Here is a 15206-nt window from a genome sequence, read left to right on the forward strand (position 1 = left end):
TAACGTGTAGAACATGACAAGTAACATCAGTTACTTTGCTGAGTACCGTAATTTTTGGACTATAAGCCGCTACTTTTTCCCTTCATTTTGAATCCTGCGGCTTGTAGTCCAGTGCGGCTTATTTGTTGCTTTATTTGGGTTAATAGATAACACTTTATTTGACAGCGGCGTCATAAGGCATACTGAATGCTTATGACAGATGTCACTAAGTGTCATCCGGCAAATTATGTCACTAACTCCATTTCTATCCCCCTCTGATCTTTTACATCCACTCAAAAGTGACATAATTTGCCCGATAACACTAAATAACATATAACATATATAAATATACATTAATGCTCATGACAGTGTCATGTCTTAATTATGATGGTCTTATGACGCAGCTGTCAAATTAAGTGTTACCAAATACCATTACTTCCAATTATTAAAACAACTGGAACAGTAACTGAAGAAATAATTAGCACTGAACATGAATTTTGATTGTTATTTACATCCGTAGTGCTGCAATGCATGCTAGGAGGCATGTTGGACAACAACAGTGTTCACAGCAGAGGTTGACTCTCTCCCCCAAGGGAGCAGTGATGGCCAAATGAAGCTTATTGAAGCTTTGCAGCCAATTGGGTCAAAGCTTCATGGTGGTTCATTTGGGCTCATGACAGTTGTATAATGCCGCTGTCAAACCAATCCAGTGAGGACAACTGCGGCTTATAGTCCAGTCCGGCTTATTTATGAACAAATGCAGTTTTTGTGTAAAATTTGGTGGGTGGCGGGTTATAGTCAGGTGCGCTTTATAGTGCGAAAATTACGGTAAGTAACGCAATTACTTTTGGGGAGAAATAATTTGTAACCTCAACTAATTATTATTATTATTTTTTTTTTTTTTTTAAGTAAAATTAACAACACTTCATTTCTTTTGAAAAAAAAAAAAAAAATAGATACGTTGTTCCTTGAAACATGCCATAAACCCTCACTGAACACAGATTTAAATGACAGACATTGAGTGGCAATCATATAGCTTTCTTTTATTCAACAACTTTGGCCTTCCCCATTCAGTGTCAGTATTGTTTATACAGAAATGTGAACAAATAAGCTCAAAATCTGATGTTGAGATGCTGTCATATAGTTTTTTTTCCCTTAAACAATCTAATCTAACAATAGAAGCAGACAAATCCAGAAAAATTAATGAAGTATGGATGGCTGAGTAGGTACACCATAGGCTACGTCAGAAACGTACAGGGTATAATATAGTTGGTAGAGAAGAGTGGGCATGCCAGTAAGTAGGTTTAAAATAAAAGGCAGTACTGGAAAGTCAGACGTTGGTCGACAAATGTAAACTAGATCGTGTAGAGTTGGTTGCTAGGTAAGAAGGGTATAGTATTGTTGGTAGGATGCGTAGGTCTACAGGTACTGTAGGTAGGGTATAGCAGATTAAGTATGTGAACACTTTGACAGTGATAATGAAAAGAATGACTTGCCTGTGCAACTAAAATCTAGTGTCAAAGTGACAAGAAGCCTTAAAGGGGTTCTACAAAGACACTTTGCTTCATCTTTGTTTTAACTCTCTTTTGTAAACATGAGCTCGATGCTACATATAGCGTGGCGTGTCACTTCTCGCGTCCACAGTCGGTGCACAGGATGTTGTCACGCTGGGTGAGAAAGCCTCGGCCCACCAGAGACACGGAGCACTGCCCACATGTGAAGCACTCGCTGTGCCACTGACGCTCCTCAAACGATATGTATTTAGCCCCGGCCAGACCTGAGCGGGAAAAAAAAAACAAAAAACGCTTGGGTCATTCCAGAATTGATTTTTCTGCTACCCTCCTTAAACCCTGCAGTGAAATTTCTTCCAATGGTACATTGTCAAAAAATAAACCCAAAAAATGTTGAATTTCGGTCAGATACTGGGAGCGGTGGTTGCCAGAATGTTACTGTAAAAAAACAAAACAAAACAAAACAAAAAAAAACAGTAATTTACACGTAAAAAGGTGTTTTGATACATTAACCGTGAAGTTTTTTTTTTTTGACTTAAAATCATAGTAGAAAAAAATGTGGATTGTTTTTATACTGTAATCAGTTTTGTAGTGGTGGTGGTGACCTGTGCTCCTTTTCTTGTTCTCCACATTTCTAACCGGGATTCGAACGCACACAGTCATTCTGGCAGTTGAGCGTGCTGACTAAAGACCCATTGAAAACTAACCCTGTACATACAGAAGTTTAGGAAAACCTTCTCACTCCCTGACAACTTAAAAGAGGGTTCCAGTTGCTGAAAGTAGATTGGACTCTTAGCTCAGGAATCAGCATGCCTAACTGCCAACAATGCGGATTCAAACCCTCGTTGGAGAGAGAGGGGATGAGAAAGGGAGCTTGGTGATACCACCACCATCAGCATGGTTACACATTAGGGCTGTCAAACGATTAAAATTTTTAATCGTGTTAATCACAGCTTAAAAATTAATTAATCGCAATTCAAACCATCTGTAAGATATGCCATATTTTTCTGTAAATTATTGTTGGAATGGAAAGATAAGACAAGACGGGTATATACATTCAACATACTGTGCATGAGTACTGTATTTGTTTAGTATAACAATAAATCAACAAGATGGCATTAACATTATTAACATTCTGTTAAAGCGATCCATGGATAGAAAGACTTGTAGTTCTTAAAAGATAAATGTTAGTACAAGTTAAGGAAATGTTATACTAAAACCCCTCTTAATGTTTTCGTTTTAATAAAATTTGTAACATTTTCAAACAAAAAAAATAAACTAATAGCTCGCCATTGTTGACGTCAATAATTACACAATGCTCATGGATGGTGCCATAAAATCAGTCGCACCCAAGCGCCAGCAGAGGGCGACAAAATACAAAAAAACACAAGTAACAAATGGACATGACACTGTCATTTTAATCTGTTTGAGCAGGGCATGTGCGTTAATTGCGTCAAATATTTTAACGTGATTAATTAAAAAAATTAATTACCGCCTGTTAAGGCGATCATTTTGACAGCCCTATTACACATACATACTTTTTATAGCTGTTTTCTATAAAACAATACAGGTAGTCCCCGGGTTAAGAACGAGTTCCGTTCCTATGCTGGAGACGTGACCCGAATCAACTTTTTAAATGCTGCTAAATCTAAAAAATAACGAATAATAATAAAATAATGAATAAATACAAGTCAAAAAGCATTGCTTTTTGTTTAATGATGGAGGAAAGACTGCCCTCTGGTGGCAACGCCGGGTCTGGCTGGACTGTCGCCTTGTATGAGTGAGAAGGGGACTCAGACGTCTGGCATGAATAAAGGATAGCTGCACTCTGGTTTGGCCCAAATAACACTGCAAGTTGTTTCAGATAATATATGTTTGTGTCTGCATTTGTTATTACGTTTACAGCTACAGTTTGTGGTGTTACGTGTGAGCGATTTGCAATGAGAATTGTAATTCTTTGCAGAAGTCAGACAAAACGCTGGACACAGTGCGCGACGCCAGTTTGAAGCTAGGCCACAGCTTGCTGGCTTCCACCCGAGGCTAGAATTCGTAATGTGACGGCATCAACAGTCCGATAGACCGCCTCCGAAACAGTCTTCTGCGTCGCTTAAATGATAGTTTTCTGTACCCTGGTATCATGACTTTGAGGTGCAATGAGAGGTAAATAAATGGTTGCTTACTGGTGATGGGCTTGGTGCAACCCACGCACTTCTTGGCATAGAGCTCACTGAAGCACTCCAGGCAGTACGGGTAATTTTCCCTGGAGGTGAAGCGCTGGCCCGACAGCTGCTTCCTGCAGCCGATGCACAGGAAGCACTCGCGGTGCCACGGCTTGTCCTGGTATGTCACGCCGCCCGTGGTGATGGCCTGGTGAAAATCGTGCACTCTCATACAATTGTCTTTGTATTTCCAAGAGAAAATGAGATGGAACACAAGGGCGTAGGCTTGGTCTCAACATTGGTAGGGACGATATAACAGCATAACCTACACGTACACTAATACACGGTGTATTAATAAGCCCCAACAGATTGAGTGAAATTGGTCAGGGCTACATTTCTCAAGAATATGAACCTTATACATTGACAAGCTAAACGATCATTGCATAATAATTACTCATACTAACTTTCATGTGTGTTGGTTCAGGTGATACACCGTTCGATTCAAACCTTTTTTTTCAAAAACTACTAAAGAAACATGTTGAAAACTTCCAGAAAAATCTGGATTTTATTAGCAAATTTAAATTATAACAACATACACAATAAATACAAACTTGTTAATAATCTCTGAACAACCCAGGAATGCAAAAAATAAACACTTGACTTCATAACATTGTCCATCTAAATAAAGAAATTAAGGGGCAGTTTACATGGCGACTCTGCGACGCAAAGACGCAATGACTTAGTAGCGGACTCGCCTACATGCATATGGTGTCGGCGAAGACAAAAAATTATGAATCCTGCCTCCAAAGTGGAAGAATCCGATTGCGGGGGATTGAGGGGGGCTTCCTCGGCATGCATATCACAGGCTCCCGAGGCAAGACCGCGCCGATAACGTCAGCACTCGTACACGTCACATTGGGCTTGCGCAGCGGTGCTGCTAAACATTAAAAACAGCAAATCTGGCGGAATATCGACTTTAATTTACTGTTTTAATAATGTTTTTTAAATTAAATATGTTGAATGTTTCCATTTTTGTGCCTTTTTGAACAAAAGAAAAATGCCATTGCTTCGAGTGGGCGGGCATATTTTTTTCTGGGCTGAGGGTGCTTGCAGACCTGTTAAGTTTCACGTTTTGGTCGGGAGACTCCTGATTTTGACCCCAATGCTCACGCTTCACGATTAGAAAGCCAAATCTCCCGATTTTCCAAAAATGTCAATTTTTTTTTTTTTTTTTTATGTTTTTGTTTGTCACCGTTTTGTAACGATACCATTCGGCCCGATTCCGAAAGTGACCAACAACGAATAGCCTGGCCGTCTCCGACTTCCCTGCCCTCACTCCCCTTCAGAGCTGGAAAAGCCCAACCAATCATCTGACAGGGAGGGAAGAGGCGAAGCACCACCGACTTCCCAAGATGCTGGCACTAATAAACCGGCTTTTAGACTGGTTCAAGTCTTTATTTTGGAAGGAGGAGATGGAGCTGACCCTGGTCGGCCTCCAGTATTCGGGAAAAACCACGTTCGTCAACGTAATTGCCGTAAGTCTTACCTGCCAGCGATAGCTAACTAGCCTAATGCTAATAGCATTAGAGCTAATGATGGGAGAACGATGAGGAAGAAGTCGCTGCTTTACTCTGTGTTTTCGTGGATCAAACATCATGGAATATTAAACCACTGCGGTCCTACCCCCACAATATATGAATTTAAGTGAGAAAGCATATCGTTACTTACTTGAAGTTTAATCATTTAGATTTGCTATTATGCTAAAGCTAAAGTGTATACTATACACTTTATTACATTATATCATTATTACTGTGCTGAAACAAAAAATATAAAGTTTCAATTTTAGGTTACAATACAATTAAAAAACTGCCATGACAAAGATACTTTTAAAAACAAATATGATTAATTTTCTAAATGATGTAATTAATGTTTTTAATCTTGCTGATTTAGTCTGACGAAACCCTAATTGGAGTGATGGTTGATGAGATGAAGAGGCTGCTGAGGAAGCTGATGTCCAAATTTGTGCAAATGGATGTGATCAGGAAAGCTGAGGATATCCTAGATGTTGATTACAGGAACAAGGAGAACTGGCATGACACAGGCAACATAGCAGTATCACATGATGCCAGACAATACATGGAGCAAGTTGAAGACTATCTCTGATGCCACCAAAAAGAGGTTCTTTGACAGTGTAGTTAATTTTTACACAAGTGTTGTGACCAAAATGAACTTGAAAAAAAGTAGTTGCATTTTGTCTTAGCGATTGTCGCGCGCGCGCGCGTCATCGGGGTTGGCAAACAGAAATCTCCCTATTTGCAATTTCTACAACTTAACAGGTATGTGCTTGGTATAATCAAAGTGCATCATTCTCTGTCGCACTGTAAATCTGCACTGCCCCCTAGGACCTGGCAGGAATACTACATCATTTTCGTGCGGAATTGCGACATTGTTCGAATGGAGACGCAAATGCAAATTTGAAATTTTTCGTATTCTCGAAAAGTCACCATGTAAACGGCCCCTCAATGTAACTGAGAAAAACTTCTTAGTCAGGGAATAACGTAAATAAAAATGGAGCCTTCCTTCAGGTAAAACACTACTGGTTTTGTCCACAAGCACAGCCAAACTCATCAAAAAAATTAAAGCTCCTTTGGGCTGCGTTAAGACCACAGAAATAGAATAAAAATGAAAATTGCGGAGTAGGTGGTAAACCTCTGTTAACTACATTTCTCACAGTTTAACATTAACAGTAGAAAACACATACATGAGGACACTTCTCTCTAAGCAGCTTCCTACTCAAGTTTTGCAGGTTTGCCATTTCACACAATTTGTTCTGCTAACTCTGATGCATGTCGGACTTTCAGTAGCAAAACTAGTGGTGTGTGTTTCCCATTTTCACAACATTGACGTCTTTTTACATTTTTGCTGTGGCTGCTGGCTGGAAAAAAAACTTCTAATATCCCTCCTCTTTGAAGGGGGCAGAGGAGGAGGCATGTTGTCGACATGTATTTCTGCCGGGGCTGTGATTGCTGTTGTGTTTGTGAAAGGGAATGGGGAGGTGGTGTCATGTCATCAGCCAATCAAATTTGCAATCGAGGAGGGAAAAAATGAACTAACACATTCAGCAAGTGAAAAGGGGTAAATTTAAGTCTGAACATAGGCTTAGGGTTAGAGTTAGCCTAACCTAACCCTAAACCCTAACATTAAAATAATTCATTTACCTACTAATGGTAGGTTCAATTCTATACTTGCAACATATGGGAGGACAAGCTAAATTCTCTATATTACTGAAGTCATTATATAATGCAACTATGGTTGCTTAAAAGTTGGTGGGGACAATTTGAGCATCCTGAAAAGTTGGTTGTGTTATGGCCCTACTGTCCCTATGAAAACCTACGCCCTTGATGGAACATTATACACCTAGGTAACTCACCTTCTTACATGCGCAACACTGGTAGGCAAACTGCTTCTCAAAGCAACCCACACAATAGTAGCCGTCGTCCTTGGGGATGAAGGACTTTGTTCCGATGGGCTGCTGGCAGCGGTGGCACAAGAAGCAGGTCTCATGCCAACTGTTGCCCTTGTACTCCATTTTGCGGGAACCTGACACAGGGTGAAGAGGCACTCAAAATAGTTACGCCTGGAACGAGCTAATGCTTATGTTTGTCTTGGAAGGAAAGAGGGGAAGGGATCAAGCGCATAGATCTCTGGTATTACGTTCCAGTTATATATGAGGGGTCGACGTATTTTGCGTTCGTGGGAACATCTTGCGCCCTCTAGGCATGAAGATAGCTGGTGACGAACGATATAGTAGTGCAAGCTGTCCGTAATCAGAATTCGGAATGGGTTGGGATGGCAGTACACTCAAACAAATGAAACATAGTATTTTTGTAAGAACCCTTTTTTAAGTGGTTACACACAACTGCTTTAAGCAACTATTGAGTTATGTTGTTAAATGACAAATGCCTAATTGATTTAAGTAAGTTTTGGTAAAATGGGCCTAACTGGCAATTGTGCCCTACTGTTGAACTCGCGAGAGGTATCAAAGACACTTTGTACCCCTTAAGCAAGCATATAAATCAGGCTTACTACAATGTGTTTTTTTCAACCGAACACACTCCACCTATTTACAGACAACACTACTTACAGTTGTGGTGTCACTTCACCCACAAGTCTTTGCAAATGCTTTGTTTTCTGACACACGCACCTAAACTGGGTGCGGCTGATAACTCTGCAACTACATCGAAATCCACCAGGGGGTGTTCAACTCACTTAATTGACATTGTGCCAAGAGCGATCTTAACACTGCTAGTCTTAAAACAACACCCAAATCAACACCGATCAACTCAAAAATATTTGACGCCATAAATTAAACTCGACAGATTTTGTTGTGTATGGCAAACTCATAGGGAAAAAAGTCATACAATTTGTGCAATCACAATTATTATTATGTCTACAGTACCTGACAAAAGTTTTGTCGCTTATCCATTTTGTAGAAACAATTGCTAATAACCTGACTTTTAATTATTCAATTGGTTTCAGAAATGGCGAATATGAAAGCTGAGACCCTCCTAAATGATGTTGAATGTTCAATGATACAGTATATTTGTTTCACTGAAAAAAGACTTGTCATTTAATGAAGACATAAAGGTCAAATTTTGACAAGACAAAAGTTTTGTTGCCTACAGAAAGTAGTGTGAAAATTGAGCAAAAAAATGTACTTCAAATACAAAAATATATTACATAACATAAGTGAATTAAGTATTGGTGCTGTGACATCCAAATTTAATATTTTGTATGACTTCCACTGGCTTGAAGGACGCATCCATGCGGTTCGGCAAGGATTCTTACAATTTATTGATGAAGTCATCAGGAATATCAAAAAAAAGCAGTGTTGCATGCATCCCGGAGTTCATCAACATTCTTGCAGATCTCTCAGGGTGCAGACGATTAAAAAAAAAACGTGTGGCATTTGCCAAGTCCCACAGCCTGTCAAAAGGATGGATGCTGGAAAAGTGGCAAACGGTGGATTTTGCAGATGAATCTTCCATTGAATTACACAACAGTCGCCAAAAATATTGCAGGAGACCTACTGGAGCCAGCATGGATCAGAGATTCACTCAGAAAACAGTGAACTTTGGTGGTGGCAAAATCATGGTCTGGGGTTACATCCAGTATGGGGTGTGTGAGAGATCTCCAGGGTGGAAGGCAATATAAATAGTCTGAAATATCAACAAATCTTAGCTGCCTCTTACATTCCTAACCATAAAAAGCGACAAATTCTGCAGCAGGATGGTGCTCCATCGCATACTTCGATCTCTACCTCAAAGTTCCTCAAGGCAAAGAAGATCCACCAGGACTGGCCAGCCCATTCACCAGACATGAACATCATTGAGCATGTCTGGGGTAGGATGAAAGAGGAAGCATGGAAGACGAAACCCAAGAATTCTGATGAACTCTGGGAGGCATGCAAGACTGCTTTCTTTGATGTTCCTGTTGACTTCATCAATAAATTGTATGAAACCTTGCCGGACCGCATGGATGCAGTCCTTCAAGCCCATGGAAGTCATAAAAAATATTCAATTTGGATCTCACAGCACCACTACTTAATTCGCGAATGTTATGTAACATATTTTTATATTTGAAGTACATTTTTTGTTCAATTTTCACACTACTTTCTGTAGGCGGCAAAACTTTTGTCTTGCCAAAATTTGACCTTTATGTCTTCATTAAATGATAAATCTTTTTTCAGTGAAACAAATATATTTTTTGTATCATCATTTGGGAGGGTCTTAGCTTTCATATGAGCCGTTTCTGAAACCAATTGAATAATTAAAAGTCAGGTTATTAGCAATTGCTTCTACAAAATGGATAAGCGACAAGACTTTTGTCAGGGACTGTATATCAAGCAGAGCTTTTTCATCAGAGTATTAATTGACTCTCTTACATACAGTGGGGCAAATAAGTATTTAGTCAACCACTAATTGTGCAAGTTCTCCCACTTGAAAATATTAGAGAGGCCTGTAATTGTCAACATGGGTAAACCTCAACCATGAGAGACAGAATGTGGAAAAAAATAACAACAACAGAAAATCACATTGTTTGATTTTTAAAGAATTTATTTGCAAATCATTGTGGAAAATAAGTATTTGGTCAATACCTAAAGTTCATCTCAATACTTTGTTATGTACCCTTTGTTGGCAATAACGGAGGCCAGACGTTTTCTGTAACTCTTCACAAGCTTTTCACACACTGTTGCTGGTATTTTTGCCCATTCCTCCATGCAGATCTCCTCTAGAGCAGTGATGTTTTGGGGCTGTCGTTGGGCAACACGGACTTTTCAACTCCCTCCACAGATTTTCTATGGGATTGAAATCTGGAGACTGGCTAGGCCATTCCAGGACCTTGAAATGCTTCTTACGACGCCACTCCTTTGTTGCCCTGGCTGTGCGTTTGGGATCATTGTCATGCTGAAAGACCCAGCCACGTCTCAACTTCAATGCCCTTGCTGATGGAAGGAGATTTTTATTCAAAATCTCTCGATACATGGCCCTATTCATTCTTTCCTTTACACAGATCAGTCGTCCTGGTCCCTTTACAGAAAAACAGCCCCAAAGCATGATGTTTCCACCCCCATGCTTCACAGTGGGTATGGTGTTCTTCGGATGCAATTCAGTATTCTTTCTCCTCCAAACTCGAGAACCTGTGTTTCTACCAAAAAGTTCTATTTTGGTTTCATCTGACCATAACACATTCTCCCAGTCCTCTTCTGGATCATCCAAATGCTCTCTAGCGAACCGCAGACGGTCCTGGACGTGTAATGGCTTCAGCAGGGGGACACGTCTGGCAGTGCAGGATTTGAGTACCTGGCGGCACATTGTGTTACTGATGGTAGCCTTTGTTACTGTGGTCCCAGCTCTCTGTAGGTCATTCACTATGTTCCCCCGTGTGGTTCTGGGATTTTTGCTCACCGTTGTTGTTATCATTTTGACGCCATGGGGTGAGATCTTGCATAGAGCCCCAGCTCGAGGGAGATAATCAGTGGTCTTGTATGTCTTCCATTTTCTAATAATTACTCCCACAGTTGATTTCTTTACACCAAGCGGTGTAAAGAATGCAGATTCACCTAATGCAGATTCAGTCTTCGCAGCCTGGTGCAGGTCTACAATTTTGTCTCTGGTGTCCTTCGACAGCTCTTTGGTCTTGGCCATAGTGGAGTTTGGAGTCTGTCTGACTGAGATTGTGGACAGGTGTCTTTTATACCGATAATGAGTTAAAACAGGTGCCATTCATACAGGTAACGAGTGGAGCCTCGTTAGACCTCGTTAGAAGAAGTTAGAAATCTTGCTTGTTTGTAGGTGACCAAATACTTATTTTCCACTCTAGTTTGAAAATAAATTCTTTAAAAATCAAACAATGTGATTTTCTGTTTTTTTTTCCACATTCTGTCTCTCATGGTTGAGGTTTACCCATGTTGACAATTACAGGCCTCTAGAATATTTTCAAGTAGGAGAACTTGCACGATTGGTGATTGACTAAATACTTATTTGCCCCACTATAATTAATACTTCAGTAAATTGTAAAAACACAAAGCTAATGTGCAAATACAATGAAAAACACCTATTTAAAAGTTAAAATCACGTTGCCTATATGCTCATTCATAAGTGTTTTAATTTACTCTTACATGTTAAATACAACAATGGATTCACTAATTTGTAAAAACACAAAGCTAATGTGTACATAGAATGAAAAACACAACTATTTAAAAGTTAAAATAGTGCATGTGCATTTTTTCTAGGGTACGCGTACCTGGCATGACCGTCTTCTTGCAGGTGGCGCACTTGGAAGAGTAGTCATGGGCGTAGCACTCAGTGCAAAGCATCAACTCGTCCTTGGCGGCGAAGGCCTTCTCCACAAGGGAGCGGCTGCATTTTGCGCACTTGAAGCATTCCTCGTGCCAGTGGCGGTCCTTGTAGGACAGGTCCTGGTCACACCAATGGGCAGTTCAGTAAGAGAGAGATCACATTGTATTAGATATTTTTCAATATTATAACATATAAAGGCGATCACTATTTGGCAAGCCGTCGTTTGTTTTTAATGTTGCAGTGCAATATCATAAAGTTACAATTCTACAAGACATCGTTCTCACTGTTCCCAACTAATGACTAACTGTATAGAAAGTTTTACATCAATCAAACGATTTAATCATCGATGAAATCTGAGTGGGTCCGCCATATATATAGCGGAAAACACTCAGGTGACTTAAAGTTCCGCCCCGATACCCCCAATTTGCCAAATTTGAAAATCGTCCGATATGCATGTGTGATAAATCATTGGAAAGCTTAAAATCTCAATTTTCTGGGAGAAGAAAAAATTTGAACAGGATGGCATTTAAAAAAAAAAAAGTTTAAATAGCAAAACCCTATCTGGAGGTGAGAGCACGCAAGAGCAGAATTACAGACGCCATGACTTTAACGAGATATTATCGCTTACTTACCTTGTTTCGATCCAAAAACTCCATGTGAGTGTCAAGACACAGCTGTGAATGGCCACAGCTGGATTTTTGGGGGATTTTATGGGTGAAACATGGTAATATAACAAGGGTCGCGATGCAGAAATCGCAGACATCAAGGAGTGGTCGAGATTTTCTTTTTCATACATTACCCTTTTAAACGTTTTTTTTTTTTCAATCTTTCTTTGTTTGGATCTATTATTTATCATCTAACATATCGGAGAAAATGCGACAGTGACAAAAAAAATACAATCAAGCAATAGTTATGGGGTAGATATCCGTGACTTATTTACAGACAACATTTTTTTCATTGTGACATAATTTTTTAAAAAGTTTAAAAGATGTGAGTGAATCATCTTTTAAAGTCGTTTTTTTTTTTAAACGAAATATGAGACATCAACTAATGATTCTAAGCTAAAAACGACAGACATTTTGAATAATAAATATAATTAACTAACTTCGTTTTATGGCTGGGTTGAAACAAAAGCGGTTGCACGGCATCTGTGAACTGGGGTTGTCAGGGTAAAACGGACAAATTAAAAATAGTTTGGGGGCTTAATGTGCCATGAATCTGCTATGGCAGGATATAGACATAATAGTCTATCAAACACAACAGTTGTTTTGGCTTAAAATACAGTAGTTTCTTTTAAAGAGGAGTGCAAGAGCAGAAACTACTTTTTCATTCTTGTCTGTGTTTTCTGCCATATGTGTATGTATATATATATATATATATATATATATATATATATATATATATATATATATATATATATATATATATATATATACATATTAGGGCTGTCAAAATTATCGCGTTAACGGGCGGTAATTCATTTTTTAAATTAATCACATGAAAATATTTGATGCAATTAACGCACAAATGCCCTGCTCAAACAGATTAAAATGACAGCACAGTCAAAGCTGTACTTTTTTTCGGAGTTTTGCCGCCCTCTGCTGGCGCTTGGGTGCGACTGATTTTATAGGTTTCAGCACCCATGAGCATTGTGTAAGTAATTATTGACATCAACAATAACGGGCTACTAGTTTATTTTTTAATTGAAAATTTTACAAATTTTATTAAAACGAAAACATGAAGAGGGGTTTTAATATAAAATTTCTATAACTTGTACTAACATTTATCTTTTAAGAACTACAAGTCTTTCTATCCATGGATCGCTTTAACAGAATGTTAATGCCATCTTGTTGATTTATTGTTATAATAAAGAAATACAGTACTTAAGTACGGTATGTTGAATGTATATATCCATCTTGTGTCTTATCTTTCCATTCCAACAATAATTTACAGAAAAATATGGCATATTTTATAGATGGTTTGAATTGCGATTAATTGCGATTAATTACGATTAATTAATTTTAAGCTGTAATTAACTCGATTAAAAATTTTAATCATTTGACACCCCTAATATATATATATATATATACACACACACACATATATATATATAATATATATATACACACACATATATATATAATATATGTATATAATATAATATAATATATATATATATATATATATATATTTTTTTTTTTTACTTATTTTTTTTTTTTAATTATACTTTGGGGGAAAAGTCAAAAAAACGTCTTATATGTATCTCTTTTCAATGCTAAATCTGAATCAATACATTGAACACACACACACACACACACACAAAAAAAATGCGGTTTTTCACTTTTCACGGCGGGTTTTGGCCCCCATTAACCGTGAAAAACGAAGGATCACTGTAATGACTTCTAATGGACAGGTTGCACTATCAAGTCAAGGGCAAAAATATTTTGACTTCTTATAGTTAATTTGGCAACAGCGGGATTACTTTTTGCCATGTTTGTTAATGCTATTTAAGTGTAGTAATAATTTAGTGTAGTATCTATGGACTCACTATTTGTCAAGCCGTAGATGAATGTTGTGCCGCTCTTGAATGATTTATTACTTTGTAATAAGTCTCACTATTTGGCAAGTAATTAGTAACTCTTTCTGTTCATGCCTAATGATTTTTTGTCTATCAGTTATTACTGTGTAATAACATATTAAAGATAAGATACTCTTGATTGGTCCCATAACGGAAATTTTAAAAACATTTTTTTTCTCATTTGTGCCTTGACTTATGACTATTTATATATATGACTATTTTAATTCAACCTGTCATAACTCAAATCCCTCATCTCTTATAGTAACCTCCCCCACCGAATTTAATGGAAATGACATGTAATCATTGCAGCACCCCAAAAGATAACTTTTTTTCCAACATTCTTTGGATATTGCTCAACGCCTTATTATCAACCGAGTGACGGCTTATAACTGGAAAACCACAAAGTTTTGAAATCATTTCCATGCTGAGTGCCTACCTTGGAGTTGGAGCCAATGGGCTTGGAGCAGCTCTGGCAGCAGTTGGCAAACAGGCTTTCGTAGCACTTAGTGCAATATTGTGTGTCCTCTTTCATGATGTACTTCTTCCCCAGGAGGGAGTCTTTGCAGTAATGGCAGTCGAAGCGCTCGTTGGTAGACATGCTTGCTACTGATATTGGTTTTAAAGCAACGGAGAGGTTAGAAAAGAAAGAGGTTGCGGCACTTAAAGAATAGGCAGCAGTAATGAGGCTGAGCGGTGAGGAGCTCCTGATTCAGGCGGTATAAGTAAAAGGGGTGAGGCACGGATTAAGGGGTATCCACCGAGCCTGGGGGTGTCTTCTATAAATACTGCCTCTCTTATTAGCCGTAATCTCCGGGGGAGGGCTCATGTACCCTGCCGCATCATTCTGCACCTTTTAAGGGAGCCGATGTCCAGCACATCACTAAGCCTTTTCAACTCGAGACCAGAAAAGAAGGCCCAGCGGTAGGAAAAGCTTGGAAGTCAATTCAACACTAGTGAGGACAAAGGCACAACAAAATATGGATATGAAGGCTAAAACAGTTTACTACATGTACACTCACCATCATTGTTCCCCAAAAGCTGTTTGAGGGTTCTTCCACACCAGATTTATCCAATCATTCCGTATGATGTAGGGTGGTACCGTGCTACCCTTTTCTTG

At 38.8% G+C, this 15206-nt stretch overlaps 1 protein-coding gene across 1 annotated transcript; it reads right to left on the bottom strand.

Annotated features, from left to right (window-relative positions):
- Nucleotides 1-1008: 1008 nt before the first annotated feature.
- fhl5 (four and a half LIM domains 5) lies at nt 1009-14841 on the bottom strand. Its single transcript, XM_057860388.1, has 5 exons — nt 14526-14841; nt 11456-11630; nt 7080-7249; nt 3671-3857; nt 1009-1756 (listed from the first exon to the last, which is right to left on the bottom strand). Exons 1-5 carry the CDS (start codon nt 14685-14687, stop codon nt 1605-1607), a joined length of 846 nt encoding a protein of 281 aa, XP_057716371.1. The 5' UTR covers nt 14688-14841; the 3' UTR covers nt 1009-1604.
- Nucleotides 14842-15206: the final 365 nt, after the last annotated feature.

The sequence above is a fragment of the Corythoichthys intestinalis genome, chromosome 15 (assembly GCF_030265065.1).
Source record: "Corythoichthys intestinalis isolate RoL2023-P3 chromosome 15, ASM3026506v1, whole genome shotgun sequence".
NCBI classification, from domain to species: domain Eukaryota; kingdom Metazoa; phylum Chordata; class Actinopteri; order Syngnathiformes; family Syngnathidae; genus Corythoichthys; species Corythoichthys intestinalis.